Source organism: Aquarana catesbeiana, linkage group LG03 (assembly GCF_042186555.1).
Source record: "Aquarana catesbeiana isolate 2022-GZ linkage group LG03, ASM4218655v1, whole genome shotgun sequence".
In the NCBI taxonomy this organism is placed as follows: domain Eukaryota; kingdom Metazoa; phylum Chordata; class Amphibia; order Anura; family Ranidae; genus Aquarana; species Aquarana catesbeiana.
Window position 1 is genome coordinate 184,135,936 of NC_133326.1, and position 22,014 is coordinate 184,157,949.

The window sequence follows — 22,014 nt, forward strand, 5'->3', positions numbered from 1 at the left end:
ACATGAGTTTTTCCATCTGCAAAGATACAAAAGAAAACAATTGTTTTGTGTCCTTGTAGAGACCTACCTTAGAAATACACACATCTCTACCCACGGTGTGCACATGTGGTATCAGCAAGACCTAAAACATATGTATGCTGGTATACATTGTCGCAATGCATTCCTTACTTTTTTTTTTTTTATATAAACTTTGAGGTGTCATAAATTAACTCTATATTATATTCAGCTCACTTATATGACATGCAGCAGCGACTTGTGATAGAGATTATATATATATATATATATATATATATATATATATATATATATACATACACACACACATACATACACACATACACACAGTCACACATGTATACATGTATGATCTGAACAGGGCCTATAGAAAACAGCCGAATTAGACCTTTAGGGTTTGTTTACACTTGCGGTTAGGGTTCGGTACAATTAAGCTGTCGAGCCACGGTTTTACTGTCCTGTAGCAAGGAACATACATTCCACATCAATCATGCCACCAAAATTAGTGTGCGCTGTAAACTGTCTCCAGCATTGCTCCTGTTTCTTCTTGCTGGAGGCTGCCATTTTGCTGAAGCCCAGAGCCCCTGAACAGCAGTAAATCATAAAGCAGAACTAAACCCATTGAGTTAACAAGTTAAAAAAAAATGGTTCTATTCCTGGAATGCCGGGATTGCTAACTGTCACATTTGTTTCTGTCCTCAACCAAACTGTCAAACCAACAAATGGCTGGTGTCATAACTGATCACATGTGCAGCGCCATGACAGCTGCATAATAAAGGCAGATGGCCGCTTCCTTGGCTGTAAAGGACAAGAGGGCTTATATTTGCATTAAAGTGGAAGTAAACCATCTTATGGTTTTATAACCAAGGAAGCCGACATCTTAGCCTGTCTGATCTGCAGCTGTCATGGTGCTGCACATGCGACCAGTTATAACACCAGCCATTTGTTCACATTTGAAGATCAAACAGAAGCAAACACATTTCATACCATTTGCAGATCAAACAGAAGCAGCTGCCTTGGCTGTAAAGGATAGGAGGGTTCTTCTTTAAAAGAAGTAAAGTTTTAAAATTTTTTTCAGATTAACACTTACCTAGATGGATGCAGCATGAGTCCGATGCTGCATCTGTCCCCTGGCGCCTCTGCACTAAGAACTGGCACTCGGTTTCCAGAGCTCTGTGAGTAGAGAGCTGTAGAATGTCAGTCACAGCTCTTCCCACTCCTCACTCATTGGAGCGCTGGGCTGTGGAGGGGGCGGCCAGCTGAGCTGGGTGTCAGTCCAGGGACCTGGCAGATCCAGACTTTGTTACAATGACATGGTGCCTGGACTCAGAGAGCGGACTTCAGCCCATTCTCTAATGAAAACAGGACACAGGAGTGCAAAACAAATTGCACTCCTGTGATCCATAGAAGTACAGCCAAACAAGCTTTGGCTATACTTCTCATTTAAGGCCGTTTTTTATGTGTTACATAGCTGTACCTGCCTAAGGGACCAGCCTAGAGTCATTCAGCAGGACAGGAGGGAGATACTAAATAGTAACCAAAAATAAAAAAATCGGACTTTTTAGGCATGGAAACGATGGAGAAAGTAACAACTAATATTGAATCAAAATATTTCTTGAAAAAAGTACATCAATTCATAGATAGTATTAAAAAAAAAAAAAAAAAAGATAAAAACATGAATCAAATGATACAATTTGTACATTGAGCCCTTACGCATCAACGCGTTTCGCCATGAGGCTTCTTCAGGACACAAATGAGGTTCAAAATTGTAACAAAGAAGGAACAAAAACGAATTTCACTATCTTTACGAGAGTGAGCCTCATGTACAAATTCATAGCAGCCGGGAGGTTTCCAAAAGTGTGGAATACTTATAACAACTGTTTCATTTTATATAAATAGGTCTAGCAGGGGCAGGTGTACGTCAGATATCCAAAAAATAGGAATAACCAGATAAATAGATGGATACAGAAGGATCCAAAATCCAAAAAGGAGAGACCTTGGTAGTATTCAGAGATAGCAGCAGTGACATGTAGTGCAGCACCCGGCTGTCTACCAGGGGCACACCGATCTATTGCTAAGTTAAAGTAGTATATGCCTGTTCTACTACATGTCACTGCTGCTATCTCTGAATACTACCAAGGTCTCTCCTTTTTGGATTTTGGACCCTTCTATATCCATCTATTTATCTGGTTATTCCTATTTTCGGATATCTGACGTACACCTGCCCCTGCTAGACCTATTTATATAAAATGAAACAGTTGTTATAAGTATTCCACACTTTTGGAAACCTCCCGGCTGCTATGAATTTGTATATGAGGCTCACTCTCTTAAAAGAGAGTGAGATTAGTTTTTGTCCCTTCTTTGTTACAATTTTGAACCTCGTTTGTGTCCTGAAGAAGCCTCATGGCGAAACGCGTAGACGCATAAGGGCTCAATGTACAACTTGTATCATTTGATTCCATGTTTTTATCTCTCTTTTTGAACACTATGAATTTATGTACTTTTTTCAATAAGTATTTTGATTCAATATAAGTTGTGTTACTTTCCCAATTGTTTCCATGCCTATAAAGTCCGATTTTTTGGTTACTATTTAGTATCTCCCTCTTCTCATGATTACGGATGTGACAATCTGAGTGCTTCTCCCTTTTTTTCATTCAGCAGGACTTCATTTTCTGATTAGAGTTCCACTTTTAAGCAGGCCTAAACTCACTGATTTCACAGTTTTCCAAGACAGTTTTATACACGGCATGCCGCGATTGAGAACTGTTATATTTACCAGTGCGCTTATGTCAGCTCTCAGCTGATCTGTCAAGACAACAAATAGTTGGTGTCATAACTGGTCACATGTGCAGCGCCATGGCAACTGCAGAGCAAAGACAGGCTAAGATGGCAGCTTCCTTAGAAAACAATAAGATGGTTTAGTTCCTCTTTTATGCAAATTGAAACCCTCCTGTCCTTTACAGCCAGGGAAGCGGCCTCTATCGTGTAGCTGTCATGGCGCTGCACATGTGATCAGACATGACACCAGCCATCTGATGGCTTGACAGTTCAGTTAAGAGCACAAGCAACTAAAACAGTTCTCATTCATGGTAGGTCTTGATTATAACTGAGGAAACTGATGACATGCAACGTTCCTGCTTCAAATGGATGTGGCAGTGCCCATTCTAAGGCCACAAACTTTGGCAAAATCGTACCTTGCTGTCACCAAACACGGCCTCTACTGGGTGTAACGTACACGGTTGTGGCAAAGTACCACCTTTCAGAGGGGTGTTGAGCACAACCACAAAGGTAAACAAAGCCTAAACGCACACAGGCCGGTGCTATGTGTGTGTGGGAAGTGCTAAGCAGGGATGATCATGCAGAGGAGGCTCTTCCTGGATGGAGTATATACAGAGAATGAATGTGGAGTGCAGCACGTAGCTTTGTTTACATGTGCTGATGAGAGGGGAAGGTCATACTCACCCCGGACAGTAGGGGTCAGCCGAGGGATCCCCGGGGTGACCGCTTTCAGCTCGCCGTTCTTCTCCTCCTCCTCTCGCCTCTTCTTCCTCTTGTCGGCGCTCTTCTTCGGCTTGTCATTGGGTAGGTGGCGGGCGGCCGGGCTGGGCGCTGGATGCGGAGACCGGGAAGATCCGGGCGGGGCGAGGCACAGGCTGCCACCGGGCACCGCTGGGAAGGGCCATCCGCCGGAGGTGCCATAGCCCGGCGCCGGACGGGTACTCCCGCCCCCTCCGCCTTCGCCATTCACACGCTTCGGCTTGAAGCCCTTCTCCTCCGTCCGGAGCTTCTTGGCGGGATGCAGCTGTCGCTGGCCGCCCGCACTGGAAGAAGAGGACGGTAAGGCCGGGGCCTTGTCCTCAGCGCCGCTGCTCTTCAGGACGATGGCTTCTCTGGGCTTCGGCAGCGCTTCGCGTTTGTCGGTTGGCGCAGAACGGACGCCAGTCCACAGCTCCGCCATTTTGGGCTCCTGCGATACCCAGACTCCGCCGCCGAGCTGCCAGAGAGGAGGGGGCGGGGCCTCCAGAGGAACCGTCCAATGGCCTGATGACAAGGGGGCGGGCACATGACAATTATTGCCAATTGCGTGACTTAGAGGGGGCGTGGGGGGGGAAAGCGGGTGACGCCAGTTGTTGAAGTCGGAGAGGCGCATGGGGGGGTCGGGGCCATTTTGTCAGTGACGCCGTTGAGAGGAGAAGCGGACTGGCAATGGAGCAGTCCTGCCACAGCCGGAGAGAGCTGGACTGACAGGAGGGTGTGAGGGGAGGAGGCGTGGCTGCGATCCGGAAAACCGAAAGCGGCTGCTAGTGAGTGTGGAGGGGGGCGGGCCGCTGCGCGAGGGTCACGTGCTCCGGGGAGTTCACGTGTTTACACTTTGCATGCCGCGACCAACATAACAGTAAGGGGGCGGGGCATGGGCTGATTGTGACACTTTGTAGCAGGAGCGTGATCAGAAACCTAGAGGGGAGGGAGCTGTCTCCTTCAATGGACCACAAGCATCCTGTTTACTTTCCTGTCCATTGAAGAAGAAGGCTTTCAAGCAGAACTAAACCCCCCTGTCATTTTAGCCAAGGAAGCTGCCATCTTGACTTCTGTTTAATCTGTATCTGCCATGTTATGTGATCAGTTATGACACAAGGAATTCAATGGTTTGACAGTTTGGTTGGGAGCATAAACAGATGTGGCAGTTAGCATTGCTGGTAAGATAACTGTTGTTTGAAACCGTTAAATACTGTATAATAATTTATATAGTGCCAACAGTTTACGCAGCGCTTTACAATATGAAAAGGAGGCAATACAGATACAATAAAATGCAAGAGGGCCCTGCTCAGAAGAGCTTACAATAGGGTGGGGCAGGTGGTACAAAAGGTTGTAACTGTGGGGAATGAGCTGATGGAAGTGGTAAAAGATTAGTTAGAGGCGTGATGGGCTTCCCTGAAGAGATGAGTTTTCAGGGATCACCTGAAGGTAGCAAGAGTAGGGGATAGCCGGACACGTGGAGGTAGCGAGTTCCAGAGGATGGGAGAGGCTCTGGGGAAATCCTGGAGGCGAGCATGGGAGGAGGAGATGAGAGAGCTAGAGAGTAGGAGGTCTTGAGAAGAGCGGAGAGGATGATTTGGATGATATTTGGAGACAAGATTGGTGATATAGCTCGGGGCAGAGTTGTGAATGGCTTTGTATGTTGTGGTTAGTATTTTGAATTTAATTCGCTGGGTGATTGGGAGCCAGTGTAGGGATTGGAGGAGAGGGTTTAGACACTGAGCGGTTGGTAAGATGAATAAGTCTGGCAGCAGCATTCATGATAGACTGAAGAGGGGATAGCCTATGGAGAGGTAGGCCAATGGGAAGGGAGTTGCAATAGGCAAGGCGAGAAATAACAAGGGAGTGAATGAGGAGCTTGGTGGTTTCATTTCTTAAAAAGGGGCACATTTTAGCGATGTTACGGAGGTGAATTATACAAACTTTTGACCATGATTGGATTTGGGGCTGAAATGACAAGTCAGAGTCTAGGATTACACCCGGTAACACTGAAGGAGCGCTGTGATAGGCAGAGAGCCAGGATAGAGCAGAATCTTGGAGGCCAAGGGAATGTAGTTTATTGAGAAGGAGCTGGTGGTCAACAGTATCAAAGGCCGCAGAGAGGTCAAGTAGTAGGAGTATGGAGTACTGGCTGGTTTTAGCAGTTAGTAAATCTTTAGTGAGTTTTAGTAAGGCAGTTTCCGTGGAGTGCTGCGAGCGAAAGCCAGACTGTAAGGGGTCAAGAAGTTTATTTTCACTGAGGTAGGAGCTAAGACGGTTGTAGACTAAGCATTCTAGAAGTTTAGAGGTGAATGGGAGCAATGAGATGGGTCTTAAGTTGTTCAGGTTGGTGGGGTCCAGTGAGGGCTTTTTAAGTATGGGAGTGATCTGCGCACGTTTTAGAGGGGAGGGGAAGGTGCCACTAGAGAGGGAGAGATTGAAGTTGTGAGGGAGCATAGGATAGAAGAGGGTGACCATAGTAGTTGTGAGGGAACAGGATCCAGGGGACAATTGGTTGGGTGGGCATCTGAAAAAAGTTTTGTAACCTCTTCAATAGTAGCCAATTTAAAAGAGAAGAGTGTAGAATGTGCTGTTAGGCAAGGTATGTTGGGTGGGGAAGAGGTACGCACAGTGGAGGTGTCCTCACAAATTGGATCAATCTTGTCTTTGAAGTGATTGCCAATCTCTTGGGCAGTGAGTGAGTTAGTGGGTAGAGGGGGTGGGGGACGAAGCAGAGAGGTAAAGGTCGAGAAGAGCCGACAGGGACTGGATGTCAAGGAATAAGAGAGACAAAGTAGGCTTGTTTGGCAGCATGGAGTCAGGAATTGTATTTTAGAAGGGCAGATTTATATATAGGGTGAAGTCTTGCAGGCATTTGGTTTTACGCCACAGTTGTTTAAGAGAACGGCAATGTCTCTTGAGATTTCTAGTGTTGTCAGTTTGCCAGGGTTGCAACGGCCAGGGCCTGATTCTGCATGTGGTTATAGGAGCATCTAGTGATGATGGGAGTGAACTGTTGTAGACAGAGGTGGCCAGGTCAGGACAGGGGAGAGATTATGTTGTGTAGGTGGTCAGTAGCAAAATAGAGAAGAGAAGGGTTAAAGTGGCGAAGGTTCCTACAAGTAATTATTTGCTGCTTGGAGGGATGGGTGGTTGGAGGCAAGGATACAGTGAAAGTAATGAGGTTGTGATCAGAGAGAGGAAAAGGGGTGTTGGTGAGGTTGCCAGGATTGCAGAGATGGGAGAATACAAGGTCAAGGGTATTACCATTGGAGTGAGTGGAAGTATGTGTCCATTGGGTTAGGTCAAAAGATAAGGTAAAGTCGAGAAGTTGGGCTGTTAACATTGACAGGAATGTTGAAGTCACCAAGAATAATGGTGGGTATTTCAGAGGAGAGAAAGTATGGTAGCCAGGCAGCAAAGTCATCAAGAAAGAGCAATATCGGGCCAGGAGGCCAATAAATTGCTGTAATCCTCAGAGAAATGGGAAAAAACAGACAAATACAGTACATCTATAAAGAAGAGATAGATTGAGAAGGAGGGATAGGAAGGACTTGGAAGATGCTTTGTGGGGATAGAAGGAATCCAACTCCACCTCCTTTCTGTCCATTGGGTCCGGTGGAGTGCGTCCAATGGAGGCTGCCATGAGAGAGGGGAGCAGGAGAAGCTGAGTCAAAATTTTTAAGCCAGGTTTCGGTTATGGCGAGTATGTTAAAGCCATGGAAGATGAAGAGGTCATGCACAGATATTGGCTTGTTACAGATGGAGCAGGCGTTCCAAAGGACGCATGAGATTGGTGGGCTGCTTTGAGGAAGCAGGGGGATAGAAATTAAACTGAGTGGATTGCGGTGGTTGCCAGAGGAGGAGAGGTATTGGATATGTGGCTTGCAGTTGGAAAATAGCAGACCAGGATTAGGAGAAATGTCACCTGAGACTAGGAGGAGGGCAAGATGGGAGTGGAATGTGCATGAGCACACAAGTCTAGTGGCCCTGGTGTTTATGTCAGCATGTGGGTGCAGCAAATGCAGGAGATGGGTGCAGTAGTAGGGAGAGGGTAGGAGTGAGGGTGATATATGCATGCTGCAGGGTAGAGTAAGGATAATTTGAAGATAGAAGACACCGATGTGAGAACGAAGAGAAAAAAGAGCATGTTAGTGGATAGAGAGTGGGAATATGACTTCATATAAAATGTCAAATGCTGGTTTGCTTGTCGTCTTTCAGAGTGGAGCAGAGTTCTTGTATCTTCATCCAGCTTTCGTTAAACTGTGGTGGTGAAACTGTGCATAACTCGTGAAAGAGCAATGGTGTCTGCACCACCCCATAGGGAGACTGAGCAGGCATGCATTTTTCAATTGGTCATTATAGGGCCTGATTTGAGACCTGAATATGGGAGAGGAGATGGCCAATACCAGACCAGCTACAGACACAGGCTAGGGTCGTAAAGCTAATTACCTCTTGATCACCCGAGACAAATGGGGTTGAGAATCAATCACCAGTAATGTTGCTATTGCAGTGTGTTGTTGTAGAGCTAGCATTAAATATAGAAGATAAAGATAACATTTACCAAAAACTATCTTTAATGCCAGATAGTTCAGCAGAGTAGAGTGTACAGATGGATAGTGTTAAATCGACAGGTTTAGTTTAGTTTTAACCCTGGCTGCTCTTTAAGTGGGGAGGCGGTGCTCCTTCCTTTTTTTCCCTTTTTTTTTATGGCTGCTGTGATTGGCTCTCAAAGCGATCACATGATTAAGAGTCCCTCCCCCTAACTCCTGATCAGAAGCTTTAAAGTGGTTTTAAAGCCTTCTATGCATTAGGGTGAAAAACTTTGTGTTGCAGCTGTCCCCAAACCTCCCCCCCCCCCCCCACCTTTTTTTTTTATTTTTTTTTTTCCCTTACCTGAGCCTGATTTGATCCAGCGATGTGCAGAGGCTCCAGTCACTGTCTCTCTCCTCATTGGACAGATTAATACCAAGAGCCAATGGCTCCTGCTGCTGTCGATCAAATCCTGTGACACAGTGGTGTGACTGAGTCCCGCTGTCTGTCAGTGGACGTGGGACTCAGCAGCAAGCCGGAACGGGTGCCCCCAAAAAAGGGGCTTTCTGTGGCGACATCCGATGAAGAGGAGGCGGCTATGGGGCACCCCGAATAAAAAGGATCATGGCTGCTCTGTGCAAAACGATTGCACAGAGCAGGTAAGTATAGGCGTGTGTGTGTTACACACACGCCTATACTTACCTGCTCTGTGTAATCGTTTTTCACAGAGCAGCCATGATCCTCTTTTTCTGGGATGCCCCGTAGGCTCCTCCTGTTCATCGGATGTCCCCACGGAAAGCTGCTTTTTCTAGGGGCACCCGTGCCGGCTCGCTCCTGAGTTCAACTGACAGACAGCAGCAGGACTCGGTCACACCACCGTGTCACAGGATTTGATTGAGTGTTTACAACCCCTTTAACAGCTTGGTCAGTGTGCCGAATGCACCAAAATTTAAAAGTAGCCGTAAGCCCTCACATATACACTGTGAAGTGACTTGGTTCAGGTGATACACAGAGGTGAAACAAATCCTACATAAGATGTGCCTGTTTATCTGCAGGCTTCTCTTCTCTACATCCATTCAAAGTCCAGAAAGCTTGTCTGAGCTGTCAGAAAAAAGGGGGAAGATAGTTGAAATTACACTGCAGAGCTCAGTGAGGAGAGCTAATTGAAGGGAAGGGACACACCCCACTTCACAGAGGAAAAGAGCCAAGGCTGTCAATCAGCTAGAAATAACTCCTCTGTCACCTTTTTTCTCTTGGTGTCAGGAAAACTTGTCAGACGTGATTCATGCTGAACAGAGGAACGAAGCAGCAGGCAGAAAAATAACACTTAGTGTGCTTAATTGAGACATGTACACAGTATAGAGGGATATGCTTTGTTCATATTTCATGTCTGAGGTTTACAACCACTTCTGTATCGGGCACTTTTACCCCTTTCCTGCCCAGGCCAATTTTCAGCTTTCAGCACTGTCACACTTTGAATGACAAATGCACAGTCATGCAACACTGTACCCATATGAAATGGGTACACATTTTTTTTTCCCACATAAATTATTGAGCTTTCTTTTGTTGGTATTTAATCACCACTGGGGTTTTAACTTTTTGCGAAATAAATAAAAAACAACGGAAAATTTTGAAAATGCATTTTTCTTAATTTCTGTTATAAAATTTTGCAAAAAAACTTTCTAAATAATTTTAGGTCAGAATGAAATCTGCTACATTTCTTTGAAAATAACCAAAATCAGTGTTTATTATTTAGTGTGTAGGAAAGTTATAGCGTGAACAAACGCGTGTGTGTAAAAAAATAAATTATATATATATATATATATATATATATATATAAATTTTTTTTGATCAATCTTGATGTACTGTCAGTACATTAATGAAGGTAAAACAGGCCATCCGGGAAGGTGTTAAAGAGGAAGTAAACCCTGATGGGTGTTACTTCTTGGTTTCCCTGCAAAGGTAAAACATAATGGGCTACTATGCATTGCATAGTAGCCCATTATGTGACACTTACCTGCAGGAGAAGCCCGCGATGTCCCCGTTTTCCTCGTTAGTAGTGAACGTCCATTCTTCACCTCTCTTCCTTCCGGGGCTGCGAACTCCGGCTCTGTGACTGGCAGGAGCCGCCTTTAACGGCATGCCCAGAGCTAGAAACGACACAGCATGCCCTTTCTAACTCCGGCGCATGCGCAGAAGAAATTGCCCTACAGCGATTTGCAAATATCTCCTAGACCGTGCAGGTCTGGGAGATATTTCAAGCACCTACAGGTAAGCCTTAATCTAGGCTTACCTGTAGGTTAAAGTGGTTGTAAAGGGTTTACAACCACTTTAAAGTGTAATTAAACCTCCAATCCTTTTCAGCCAAGAAAGCTGCCATCTGATATGCAGCTTCCACGGTGTTGCACTTGTAAACAGTTATGACACCAGCCATTTTTTGGTTTGACAGTTTGGTTGAGTGCTCAAGCATATGTGACAGTTACATTCCTGGCATGCTGAGAATGCCAACAGTTTTTTCTAAACTGTAAGGCCCCTTTCACACATGCGGACTGTTCAGCTTCGCCTGCCAGTTTTTTCAGGTGGATCTGAACGGTCGCTTCATACATCTCTATGGAGCGTCGGATGTCAGCGGTGACATGTCCGCTTACATACGATCTGCCCCGATCCATCCGTCTGGATTTTACGGAGCGGATCGGATGTCCTATTTTCCATCCGTCTAGTGGATCGGATGAAAATGGACAGGCGGTCCGTAATTATCCAATTTCCCCCCCATAGAGAGCGGACTGTCTGACAGGTCCGTCCCTGCACAGAGTGCAGAGACAGACTTGTCATCCGCCAGCTCAGCGGGGATCAACGGAGCGATCCCCGCTGAGCAAGCGGAGTAGTAAAAACGGACAGCCCCATGTGAAAGGGGCCTTAAAATCAATGGGTTTAGTTCTGCTTTCAGGATGCTTTGGACACGTGTGTTGCCTGGTCATTGAATCGACATTACACTCCGCCACTTTCTTTTCTTATGGCTTATGCCATAAGGTGCTAGCTAGTTTGTACTACAAGTTAGCACATTGTGGCAGACCTGCGTGCCAAATAGATCCTCCAGTACTGCTCTGTAACCACTCCTGCAGTTCCTGGGTGGTTCCATCTTCACCAGGTCTTCCTTCTGGGTTTGCTGCTTGAATTGCCAGGCCACAATGATGTCACTCATGCGTATGGGACACGTCACCACAGCGGGTGCCGGAAATGTGATCTGAGCCATGCATGCACGTCTCAGATTACATTATTGCGGAGAGGCATTTATGACAGAGGAGACCACTGAAGTCTATTCCATTATAAAAGAAAAAAAAACCCCTGCCTATCAGCATTTTTTAATTGACTGTAAGGCTTAATGTACATGGGACATTTTTACAACCTCTCCTGAACGAATTAACTTGACAGATAGTAACCCACGTTTAAAACGTCAGTTTTGCCGCATTTGCGTTTAAAAAAAAAATACATTTATTTTTCCTTTCAAAATAGCCAAAAATGAAACTCGAGTTGCTGCGTTTGGCGTCTGAACTCATTGTTTTGCCTTCAAAGAAAAGCCTAAAAACGACATTGAACAAACCTGTGTACCCGTACACATAAGATAACATTGGATGTGTTCAGGGGCAGTTGAAAAAAGCATCCAACTGCCTCTGAACAGCTGTTTACCAGCAGCAGTGTACATGAGGCCTAATACCACTTTAAAGACAACTTTTTTTTCCCCCGCTAAATATGTCACACAGTCAACAAGAGGTTAAACTTCGGCATGTTCAAGAATGAATGAACAATTGCCAACAAGAATAGATTGGTCTTTCACACAGCAGAGCTGAAGAGAGGAAGTCCATCCTCCTAGGACACTTGTGAAAACTGAGGCATACTGGAAGTAGGAGGGGTTATCCTGGGCTGGCCTACAGTTTGTTTACCAGTGTTCAATACTCCTGTAGGTGGCAGTATATCCTGAAGGTGAAAGGCGTCCTGTGACCCATAATGGGCAAAAGAGAAACATCTGTGATTATGTGAAAAATAAAGTGAACTAAAACCCTCTTATTTTTTTCCTGTTTAATCTGCAGATGTGATGGTGCTGCATGTGTGATCTGTTATGACACCAGCCATTTGATAGTTTGGTTGAGAGCACAAATAAATATGACAATTAGCAATCATGGCATCCCAGAAATATAACTGTTTTTTTAAAACTGTTAAATTGATGGCTTTAGTTCCACTTTAGGGCCTTGTGCACTCAAACGCTGAAGCATCCTAGATAAATTGTGGGCGTATATCTGTTCCTGGGAGATTCTTGCATCAATTCATACATGGTCAGGGGTAAAAAAAAAAAAAAAAAAAAAGCCATTGTGGCATTTATGCCCCAAAAGAGTTTATGCAAACACAGCATATGCCCAAATACAGCCATTCATTACTATGGTCTCTCCTGGGCATAAAAACATGACCTCAGTTTATGTCAGATGCCTCAAAGTGTCCATGTGCATCAGGCCCAAAGATTAAAAAAAAAAATTGCTGTGCTTATAGTTCATCTTTAGTTATTGCTCATTTACACCAACCATCTCAACTTGAGTATCACATGCTCCTTCCCTAAGTCAGAACTAGTCACAATACTTGCCTTCTCTTTAATGGCCCAACATAAACAAGGGGCTTGTTTGGTCAGTGTGGGATGACATACAACATATGCAGGAGTCATTCTTCCCAGCACGCAGATATCATGCTGACAGAGTAAACTGATCTGTGCATGTGAAGCTCAGTGTAAATGCCACAGCAGCTTGCAAGGTTTTTCCTGAAAGATCTCTTCCAAGACAAATAAACTGCTGGCTCACAAGCTTTGTATTTTGCTTTTAGTACCACTTTAACCGCTTGCCGACAGCCTCACACAGATGTATTTCATAGACTTAAACAAACATTAGTTTTTTGCATGATGGTCTCTAAATCTTCAACATTATGTGACTACAGTTTCATCTTTGTATATGCAAGGGTTGAGGAGCAGTCATCCTTTGAATGAGACAAAGTAGCTGCTCTAAAGGTGATGGTAAAACGGAAGCATCAGGCTACCATCAAATATCTGATATTGGAAGGAAAGGGGTTCTGGAATAATCATGAGCTTATGTCGGTAGTATGAAATGGTGATGTATCTTCAGCATACAAGGTAAAGTCCTGGTCAAATCAGTAAAAGTAGGGCAGAACAGTATTGGAAGATGACATCAGAAAATCGAAACCATGATTCTGCAAAACAGGCGTGTGAAGATGTTTTAGCTAGAGTGTAGCATCTCTGTTGGAGCAGTATTCCCGCACAAGTCACAGCAAGCTGGGTCTCATAAAACCTGACTCAGAAGGACAGGGTTAGATCTTCTCAGGTATACTCAGAGGCTGCAATGCAGGTCCAGAACATTGGCTTCATTGTTACTGGTCATGAAACATGGCTCTTGCAGTGGGATCTTAGAACTAAACAAGAGCCTATGCAATGCAAAGGTTCACTAACCCCTAAAATTCTAGTGTCGGCCATCATGGCAGCGATTTTTTGGGTTTCCAAGGGTATGTGTACAGAACAATTTCCAGCATTTCTTCCTTACCTGTCAAGTGGAACAGATCTGTTGAATTGAGAGGGAGCAATACCGAAACACAATTAAAGAATTTTGTTTCTACCTTGTCTCCTTTTCATAACTAGATAGGTACACTCAATTCCAGCGTAACAGTTAATGCTGTTCCTGGTTGCTAAGTTCAGTATTGCTGTAACAGAAGGGGGGAGTGGCTTCAGGGCTGGTGCAATGGAGCATGCAGGATGTGTTCTGTCCAAGCAACAAGGCCGGATGTGGAATGTAAACAATATGGATGTTTTTTTTGGACAGGCTTCAGGGGTACCACAAATGGCCTGTAGGTATTTTATGACCTACTAGTGGACTGTACAGTCCATTTTAGACAAAAGATTAACTTGACCTAAAAGTGGTTATAACCCTAAAAAAAAAAAATCATCCAGCTCTCTTTAAGCAGTTACCACCCAGACCAATTGTGACATTTCTCTCCTACAGGTAAAAAAAAACTATATAATATTTGGGGGTTCTGAAACCCTAGAGAATAAAATGTGTTGCATTTTTTTTTTTTTTTTTTTTAATGTCTCAGTATTTTCGCAGTGGTTTTTTTAAAAGCAAATTTTTTGGAAAAAAATACACTTTAATAAAATATATTTGCACACAAACACTATACAAGTTCCAACGAGCAGGGCCTCCTGTATTGTAACTGTACTGTCTGCGCTCATGTTGTTAAGAGCTGTGCAAACTGTTGGCACTATATAAATCATGTATAATAATACACAATTTTTTGTTAAAAGAGGATGTTACGCTGAGTAAATAGATACAACATGTCACACTTTAAAACTGCATATGCCTGTGGAATGGTGCCAAACTAGAGTACATAAAAATCATTATTAGCAACGCTTTAAACACCTTTACATGTTACCAGTTTAGAGTTACAGAGGAGGGCCTTCCTGCGCTCAATACTTTGATCCTTGTTTGGATCGACCAATCCTTCCTTCGATCCTTGCTTGTTTGCGTCAATCCACCCCTCCTTATTTTTGTGCTAGTAATTTTTTTTTTCAATGTTATTTATCCTTTACCATGTAATACCTGGTTGATCCTGCCTGTCAGTAAACTGACTGAGATCCCCCTCTCTGTCATTTCAGTGATCTGTGCAAAACCAATCCTTCACTCCTAAAACTTAACTAGCAGAGGACTGTGAGCCCCTCACACTGGAGTCCCTCTGCTTGGGAGTAAAGCCTTGTACACAGGATGCGATTGTTGGCAGGGGATTGTCTGTTGACAGACTGTTGTCCTAAAATCTGACCGATAGTACCCTCCTTTTGACAATAATTGTCCAATTTTTCGGCCAACTAATGTTGGATGGCAGGCTAGTAAATTTTCAGCGGACAACTGTCTCTTGTCAGATTTTCATACGGTTAGTACACAAATCCATTACACAAAACTACAAACACGCATGCTCAGAATCAATGCTCACCAAACATGAAATTAGGAGAAGGTACCCAAAGGCTGGCGCTCAAGAGGGTCAATTTTTGCAGGCGGCGCAATGTCCGCCAGGCACCTGTGATCGCTCGTGACAGAACAAGAACGGGTGTGTGTGTGTGTAAACACACAAATACCAGTTCTGTTGGGAGAGGAGACAGATTGTGTGTTCCTACTAGGTAGGAACACTGATCTGTCTCCTCCTTTAGTCACCCCCACCCCCCCCCCCCCCAGTTAGAACACACAGTGAGGAAACACATTTAACCCCTTGATCTCCCCCTAGTGTTAACCCCTTCCCTGCCAGTGACATTTATACAATCAGTGGCTATTTTTAGCAAAAAAGTGTCCGATCTGTCTGCCGCAATGTCCCAGTCCCGATAAAAATCACAGATCGCCGCTATTAGTAAAATAAAATAAACACAAAATGTAAAAAAAAAAAAAAAAAGACAATCTATCCCCTATGCTATAGACGCTATAACTTTTGCGCAAATCAAAAGGCTTATTGCCTTTTTGTTTTTTTACCAAAAATATGAAGAAGAATACATATCGGCCTAAACTGATGAAGAAATTTGTTTTTTTTTTTTTTTTTTGGGATATTTATTATATATAAAAGTAAAAAATAGTGTTTTTAAAAAAAAAAAAAAAAAAGTTTTGCTTTTTTTGTTTATAGCGCAAAAAGTTAAAACTGCAGAGGTGATCAAATACCACCAAAAGAAAGCTCTATTTGTGGGGGGGGAAAAAAAGGGGACATGACTTTTGTTTGGGTACGGCATCGCACGACCGCGCAATTGTCAGTTAAAGCAAAAAAATGGCCTGGTCAGGAAGGGGGCAAATTCTTCCGGGGATGAAGTGGTTAACTAGATCATTTGGGCCAAGGTGGCTCAAATGAACAATTTTCTACACCAAAACAATATTCAAGATAGCCACAGCCAGAACTGCTAGGGGGTTGTTTTTTCAAGTGATTTATCTACAAAATAAAGCATAGAGACATGGATGGATGGGGGGAGTTTGCTTTGAATATAAAAAACAAAATAGTGTTTTTGGTTTGTGATGCTCAAATGCAGTGAAGATCCAATGAAGAGGCAAACAGGATCAGTGCATTTCCTTTGAAAGTGTACTTTTTCTTTTAACCTGACAAGTCATATACTAACTTCGTTAACACTGTTCAAATAAATTTGATACTTTGTAGTAGTGTGTCAGAGCGAAGCAAAAACCCTAAACTGTCACCATGTACCAGTTGAACCATTTTGTGCAGGTAATGTTTCTGTCATGATTATGCAGTAATGGAGGTGGACAGCATGGTTGTCTCTGATCCTAAAGTTGGATGGATACAACCAACTGATTATTCAGGTTATAAAATTAATGTATGAGACATCACTAATACTAAAAATAAGATTTACAATATTTTAAACACTATTAAAGATCCATATCCATTCAATTGTAAATCAGTTTTGTAATCCTTGTGACAAATGTGCAATAAATAAAAATGATCAAGTGTCCTAATTAGAATTTTTTTAAATTCTTTCCAACAAGCTGCGAGCCAGAAATGACCTGGCAGTAGAAAAAAAATAAATTAAAAAAAAATGAGAGTTTGGCTTGTGAGATGCCCAAACTCATCTCTAGACTAAATCATCCAATAAAGAAAACCGTGATCAACAAGTCTACCCAAAGTGTGTGTATTCTTTCCCTGCACCTCAGTGCTAAACCCTTCAGTGTCTATTTAAACTCCTCAGATGTTAAGGCAAACAGCAGGTCTAATCATGTTTATGTTCTCATCTACTATTCATTTCTTCTCATAACTTTCTAATTCCAAACAGAAGTTTGAAATGGTTCACAATATTAAAGAAGAATTAACCCCCTATAGTAAAAGCAAGTCAATGTATTACAAAAGTAAAACCAGAATAAAAAATGGACATGGCCAAATGCCATTTATCACGCAAATATACTGTATATCTCAAGCCACATTTTTGTGGCACCTACAATGTGATCACGTTGCAACCTTCCCTATGGGTTTTGTCCAGTAGTGGCCTTCCTCAGGATGTCTGCACATATAAGGGCACAGGACATAGGCGGTGCCTTGTATGTGTGGCAACGAGATGCATGTACAGAATCAAGATGCTGAAAGGGTTTGAGCACTTGAGGAGTGTGGAATAAAATACACAGAATGAAATTGCACTGCATTATCTTTATTGGATATTCTTCAGAATTATTTATTGTGGTCACTATCAAGGTCTCTTTATATCCCACAGTCCTTGAAAGTTGCTAAAAGCTACAGTCAACATCTGATCTTTATTCAGCACTCATGGACTGAACTGAAATGTGCTTTAAAGACAAACAGAACCATTAAAAAGCTTATTTATAACATATCGCATGTATGTAAAAGCTAGGTCATTTTGCGTTTGCATCAATGGTAATTTGAAGGTCAAAGCATTGCTGCACACAAGGTTTTACCTCAAGGATCCCTAAAATTTTGAAAGTAGTGGCACATATTCTGCTGTTGATGCAACGCACACCTGCACCTTACCATTTGCTTAGTAAGTCATCTTTCACATGGGAAAGACTCAGCTAAACTTGGGTTTGCTCAGCAGGGGATCTGTCTGCTGATGCCAGGTCTATGCCCACTCAGTTTATGCAGAGCAGACACAGCCTGCTCTGCTCTTTGGGTGGTTGGATGTACATGGACCAGGTGTCCATTTACACCTGACTGCCCTCCGATCCGATTCAGCCAGATGGAGAGGAACGGATTCCTTTAGGTTTTTTTTTTTTTGCTGGATCACATTGGAGGTAGGCAGGTGTAAATGGACATAAGTCTGTTTACATCTGTTGCTCTATAGAGAATAAAAGGTCCAATCGGGTCCACCTTTAAAAAACAGACAGGCCGATCCAATAGGACCACTAAGGGGCCTAAGGCCGCGCATCAGTAAAGAGCAAGGGGCAGGAGAGGGGAAAGACAGGACTATGACCATGGAGGCAGATTGTTGAGGTCTCTTCCCCTCTCTGAGACTGGACAGTTAAAGGAGAAGCAGCACACTGATGACTCTCTGCTCTCTCCTCCTTTCAGCACATTACTTGCACTGTAGAACACCTAATTGATATGGTGTTTCGTTTCTTCTTCAGCTTTACTGTACAGGAGACTGCATGAGGCTGTTACCAAATCAAATAAGGCACTTACAATAGGCATGTAATAATAGCACAGCTACAATAAACTTGTGTGCTATATTTGCCTACAGTTCAGCTTTAAGTTTTCTATTTATAGCGCACAAGTAAAAACGCATAATGGGGTTTGACAATGAAACAGTATATTATAAAAATATCCTTTAGCTTACAATTTACAAACTGTATTACAATCGTATCGGTTATTCTGTAATGCTGGCATCTGTCATCCAGCTATGATTAAAAAAAGAAAAGCCTAAAAACAACAGGGCCAATAATTTACATTCTGTATCAGGAAAACAATTAAGACCATGCCCAGGATTTCTTACATCTTCTGTTAATATTTTGTCTACAATTAAATCAAATATACCTACTAGCCCTGTACAAATACAAAATAATGCATACAATGTAATCAGAAAGTTAGCAAAAAAGTAGTCTGTAAACTATCATAAAAGTATCACTATATTAACAGATCTACAAGCAGCGGTGTAACAGGGTTAAAAGACATTAAGGCAATAATACATTAAGTTACAAAATCATAGGTAATACTTTTTCTGTTTTAACCTAAAGTGTTATATAAGGCAGGTATATGGTCCCAGCAAAAAATGTTTAGCACTGATACTGGAGTAATCCATCTTAAATATGAAATATTTTTATATGGAATTATACAGTAGTGTACCCCTTGTGTAGGCAGACCTATACACTGAATGGTCACGGAATACTTTTTCTTAGTGGCACTTTTGTATGGTACTGTCTTCCACAAACAGGCAGGCTATCGTGTAATGCAAAGGATTCTGTCCATTTAAAAAGGCAAAACATCTTGCTTGGGTTCACAGAATAATGACTGAAATTTTGTGAGTCATTGCGTGCAGTCTGCAGCTGAATGCCCCGATCTTCCAGTCTCATCGCTGTTACTGAAACCTGCTGAGAAAAACACTCATCACTGAAAATTCTGAAAAATAAAAAAACAGTTCTTGTTGCTCATAGCAATCAATAAGCCTTTCCTTATAACAATTCTAGTGCAAGGAAAAAAAAAACTGGTTGATTACAAGAACTGATCTCAAATAATTGTGTATAAAACATACATATTCCTCCATAGCTCATTACATAAATGTACAGTAATTGTACCTTGGCTGATCATTAAAAAGTCTGGCTCAGGTTTTTTTTGAAGCATGAGGCACTCAGTGTTCAACTTTATTCCCATTATTTTGAGCAAATCAAATGCTTATCCAACACTGGTAGATCTTAGACCAGATGGATTTCTGGTTTGTGTTTGAATTTATTTGACATAGGTAGAATATAGTACCATGATAACAGATGTAATCAAACAAGTAGCACAGCATTTGTGGGAACATCAGTCGACTAGGGCTGGCCATACAATAGTCTTGTATAAATTTCCTGTAGATTTACCAAAATCATATAATATGAGGACAAACCCAAATGCTCTCAATTTGTACACAAATACTATCAAGTTGTATCCGTTTGACGTGGTAAATTAATCTTCTCAAAAGTAAATATGTAAAGTGAAAAGGAAAACGTGGCCATTACAAAAGGCTGTGTTCCACAAAACAGAAAAAAAAAAAAAAAAAATTAAAAAAAAAAAAAAAGAAACCCCCCCCCCCAAAAAAAACACTAGTTTTAGCGGCGCTTTTCAGACGCTCGCGGGGCACTTTTAACCCCCGCTAGCGGCCGAATAAAAGGTTAAAAGTGCCCGCAAAGCACCGCTGCCCATTGCTTTCATTGCCCATTGTATGCACCGCTCCTAAAGCGCCTTAAAGAAGCTGCTTGCAGGACTTTTTTTTTTTTTTGACATCCTGCCACCACAGCGCCACAGTGTGAAAGCCCTCGGGGATTGCAGATGAGGGTTTTTTCAGATGCTATTTTTACCGCTAAAGTGCCTAAAAAATGCCTCCAGTGTGAAAGGGGTCTAAAAGCAGTTCAAGTAGCTGAAACTAACCCAAAACTAAGGTTGAGTTGGATAAAAGTTAAAGTGTATCGATATCCAAAAACAAAAAGTTATCTTTTGCATTTTACCGCTCCTTAGATGTAGTGGCTACATTTGTTCTTTCACGTTTTTTTTTTCACCTTGTAATCCTGCCATTAACACACTCCCTGTCCTAGGGTGACAAATATACTGAGCAAGTGTTGTCACCCTCAGACAGGGAGTGTGTGTGTGTGTGTTAAGACATACAACACCTCCCTTTCTTCTATAGTCCACAAAGATAGCAGGGAATTATTGCAAACCAATTACAGTTTAGAGACAGAAAGCACTTAAGCATATTTAGTAAAACATTGAATGGTATATAAAACAAACAATTCTCTACAACAGCCTTTTTTCAACCAGGATGCCTTGGCAAAATGCCTAAAAATTGATCAAAAAATGTATATAAGCCAGCAGATGGATCAAGCCTGCCTTTTATTCACACAAAGCCACAGGTTTTCATTATACACCATTATGACTTTCTAGACAGAGGCATCCTAACAACCAATGACGTCATCAGTTGATATGGCGGATGTCTGATGTCTCCACAGCATCCTTGTTTGACCCTCCTCTGCCCCTCTCCCTCAGTATTGGGGTGACATTAGCTGACTGATGGAGAGATTTGAGGGAGTAGAGAAACCTAGGAATACTAGTTAGTACCAGTGTGCAAAAGTGTATTTGCTTCGGTAGAATAAATCACCTCCAACATTATGTGGATGTTGCTGCATTGTGTAAAACTATTAGAAAAGTTTTTTTACATTTTAGATTGGGGTCCCTCAAGACTGTCCATAATTTTAATGGGTTCCTTGACTGAAAAAAGGTTGAGAAATACTGCTCTACAACATATACAGGTGATACTGTATATATATCGTGCAAAAGTTAATTTATTTCAATAATTCAACTTAAAAGGTGAAACTAATATATGCGATAGACTCATTACATGCAATGCAAGATAGTTCAAGCCGTGATTTTGTCATAATTGTGATGATTATAGCTTACAGCTCATGAAAGCCCCAAATCCACCATCGCAAAAAAATTAGAATATTACATGCAATCAATAAAAGAAGGATTGTACAGAATAATATCGGACCTCTGAAAAGTATAAGCATATGTAGCAATTACTGCCTCAATGCGGCGTGGCATGGAAGCTATCAGCCTGTGGCACTGCTGAGGTGTTGTGGAAGACCAGGATGCTTCAATAGCGGCCTTCAGCTCTTCTGCATTGTTTCGGTCTCATGTCTCATCTTTCTCTTGGCAATGCCCCATAGATTCTCTATGGGGTTCAGGTCAGGCGAGTTTGCTGGCCAATCAAGCACAGTAATCCCACGGTCATTGAACCAGGTTTTGGTGCAGTGTGGGCAGGTGCCAAGTCCTGCTGGAAAATTAAGTCAGCATCCCCATAGAGCTCATCTGCGGAAGGAAGCATGAAGTGCTCCAAATTCTCCTGGTAGACGGCTGCATTGACCCTGGACTTAATGAAGCACAGTAGACCAACACCAGCAGATGACATGGCTCCCCAAATCAACACAGACTGTGGAAACTTCACACTGGACTTCAAGCATTTTGCAGTGTGTGCCTCTCCATTCTTCCTCCATACTCTGAGTCCTTGGTTTCCAAATGAGATGCAAAATTTGCGCTCCTCAGAAAAGAGGACTTTGGATCACTGATCAACAGATCTGTTTTTCTTTAGCCCAGGTAAGAAGCTTCTTATGTTTGTTGTTCAGGAGTGGCTTGACAAGAGGAATACGACATCTGAAGCCCATGTCCAGGATCCGTCTG

General features: G+C 42.6%; 2 protein-coding genes and 1 long non-coding RNA gene across 4 annotated transcripts in view; 1 reads left to right on the top strand and 2 right to left on the bottom strand.

Moving 5' to 3' along the window:
* The window catches only part of RSBN1L (round spermatid basic protein 1 like), a 125,014-nt gene extending 120,955 nt beyond the window's left edge, over positions 1-4,059 (bottom strand). Inside the window, exon 1 of the mRNA XM_073619591.1 lies at positions 3,478-4,059. Coding sequence (XP_073475692.1) covers positions 3,478-3,973 — 496 coding nt within the window. The 5' untranslated portion in view covers positions 3,974-4,059. The remainder of the gene's footprint in view (positions 1-3,477) is intronic.
* The window catches only part of LOC141131845 (uncharacterized), a 67,754-nt gene continuing 49,219 nt past the window's right edge, over positions 3,480-22,014 (top strand). Inside the window, exon 1 of the long non-coding RNA XR_012242818.1 lies at positions 3,480-4,319. This is a non-coding gene — a long non-coding RNA (uncharacterized lncRNA). The remainder of the gene's footprint in view (positions 4,320-22,014) is intronic.
* Positions 18,379-22,014, bottom strand: part of PTPN12 (protein tyrosine phosphatase non-receptor type 12) — a 121,675-nt gene continuing 118,039 nt past the window's right edge. Inside the window, exon 15 of one of the 2 annotated variants that reach the window (XM_073619592.1) lies at positions 18,379-19,178. In XM_073619592.1, the coding sequence (XP_073475693.1) occupies positions 19,114-19,178 (65 nt within the window). In that variant the 3' untranslated portion in view covers positions 18,379-19,113. The remainder of the gene's footprint in view (positions 19,179-22,014) is intronic. The other variant, XM_073619593.1, reaches the window with a different exon arrangement.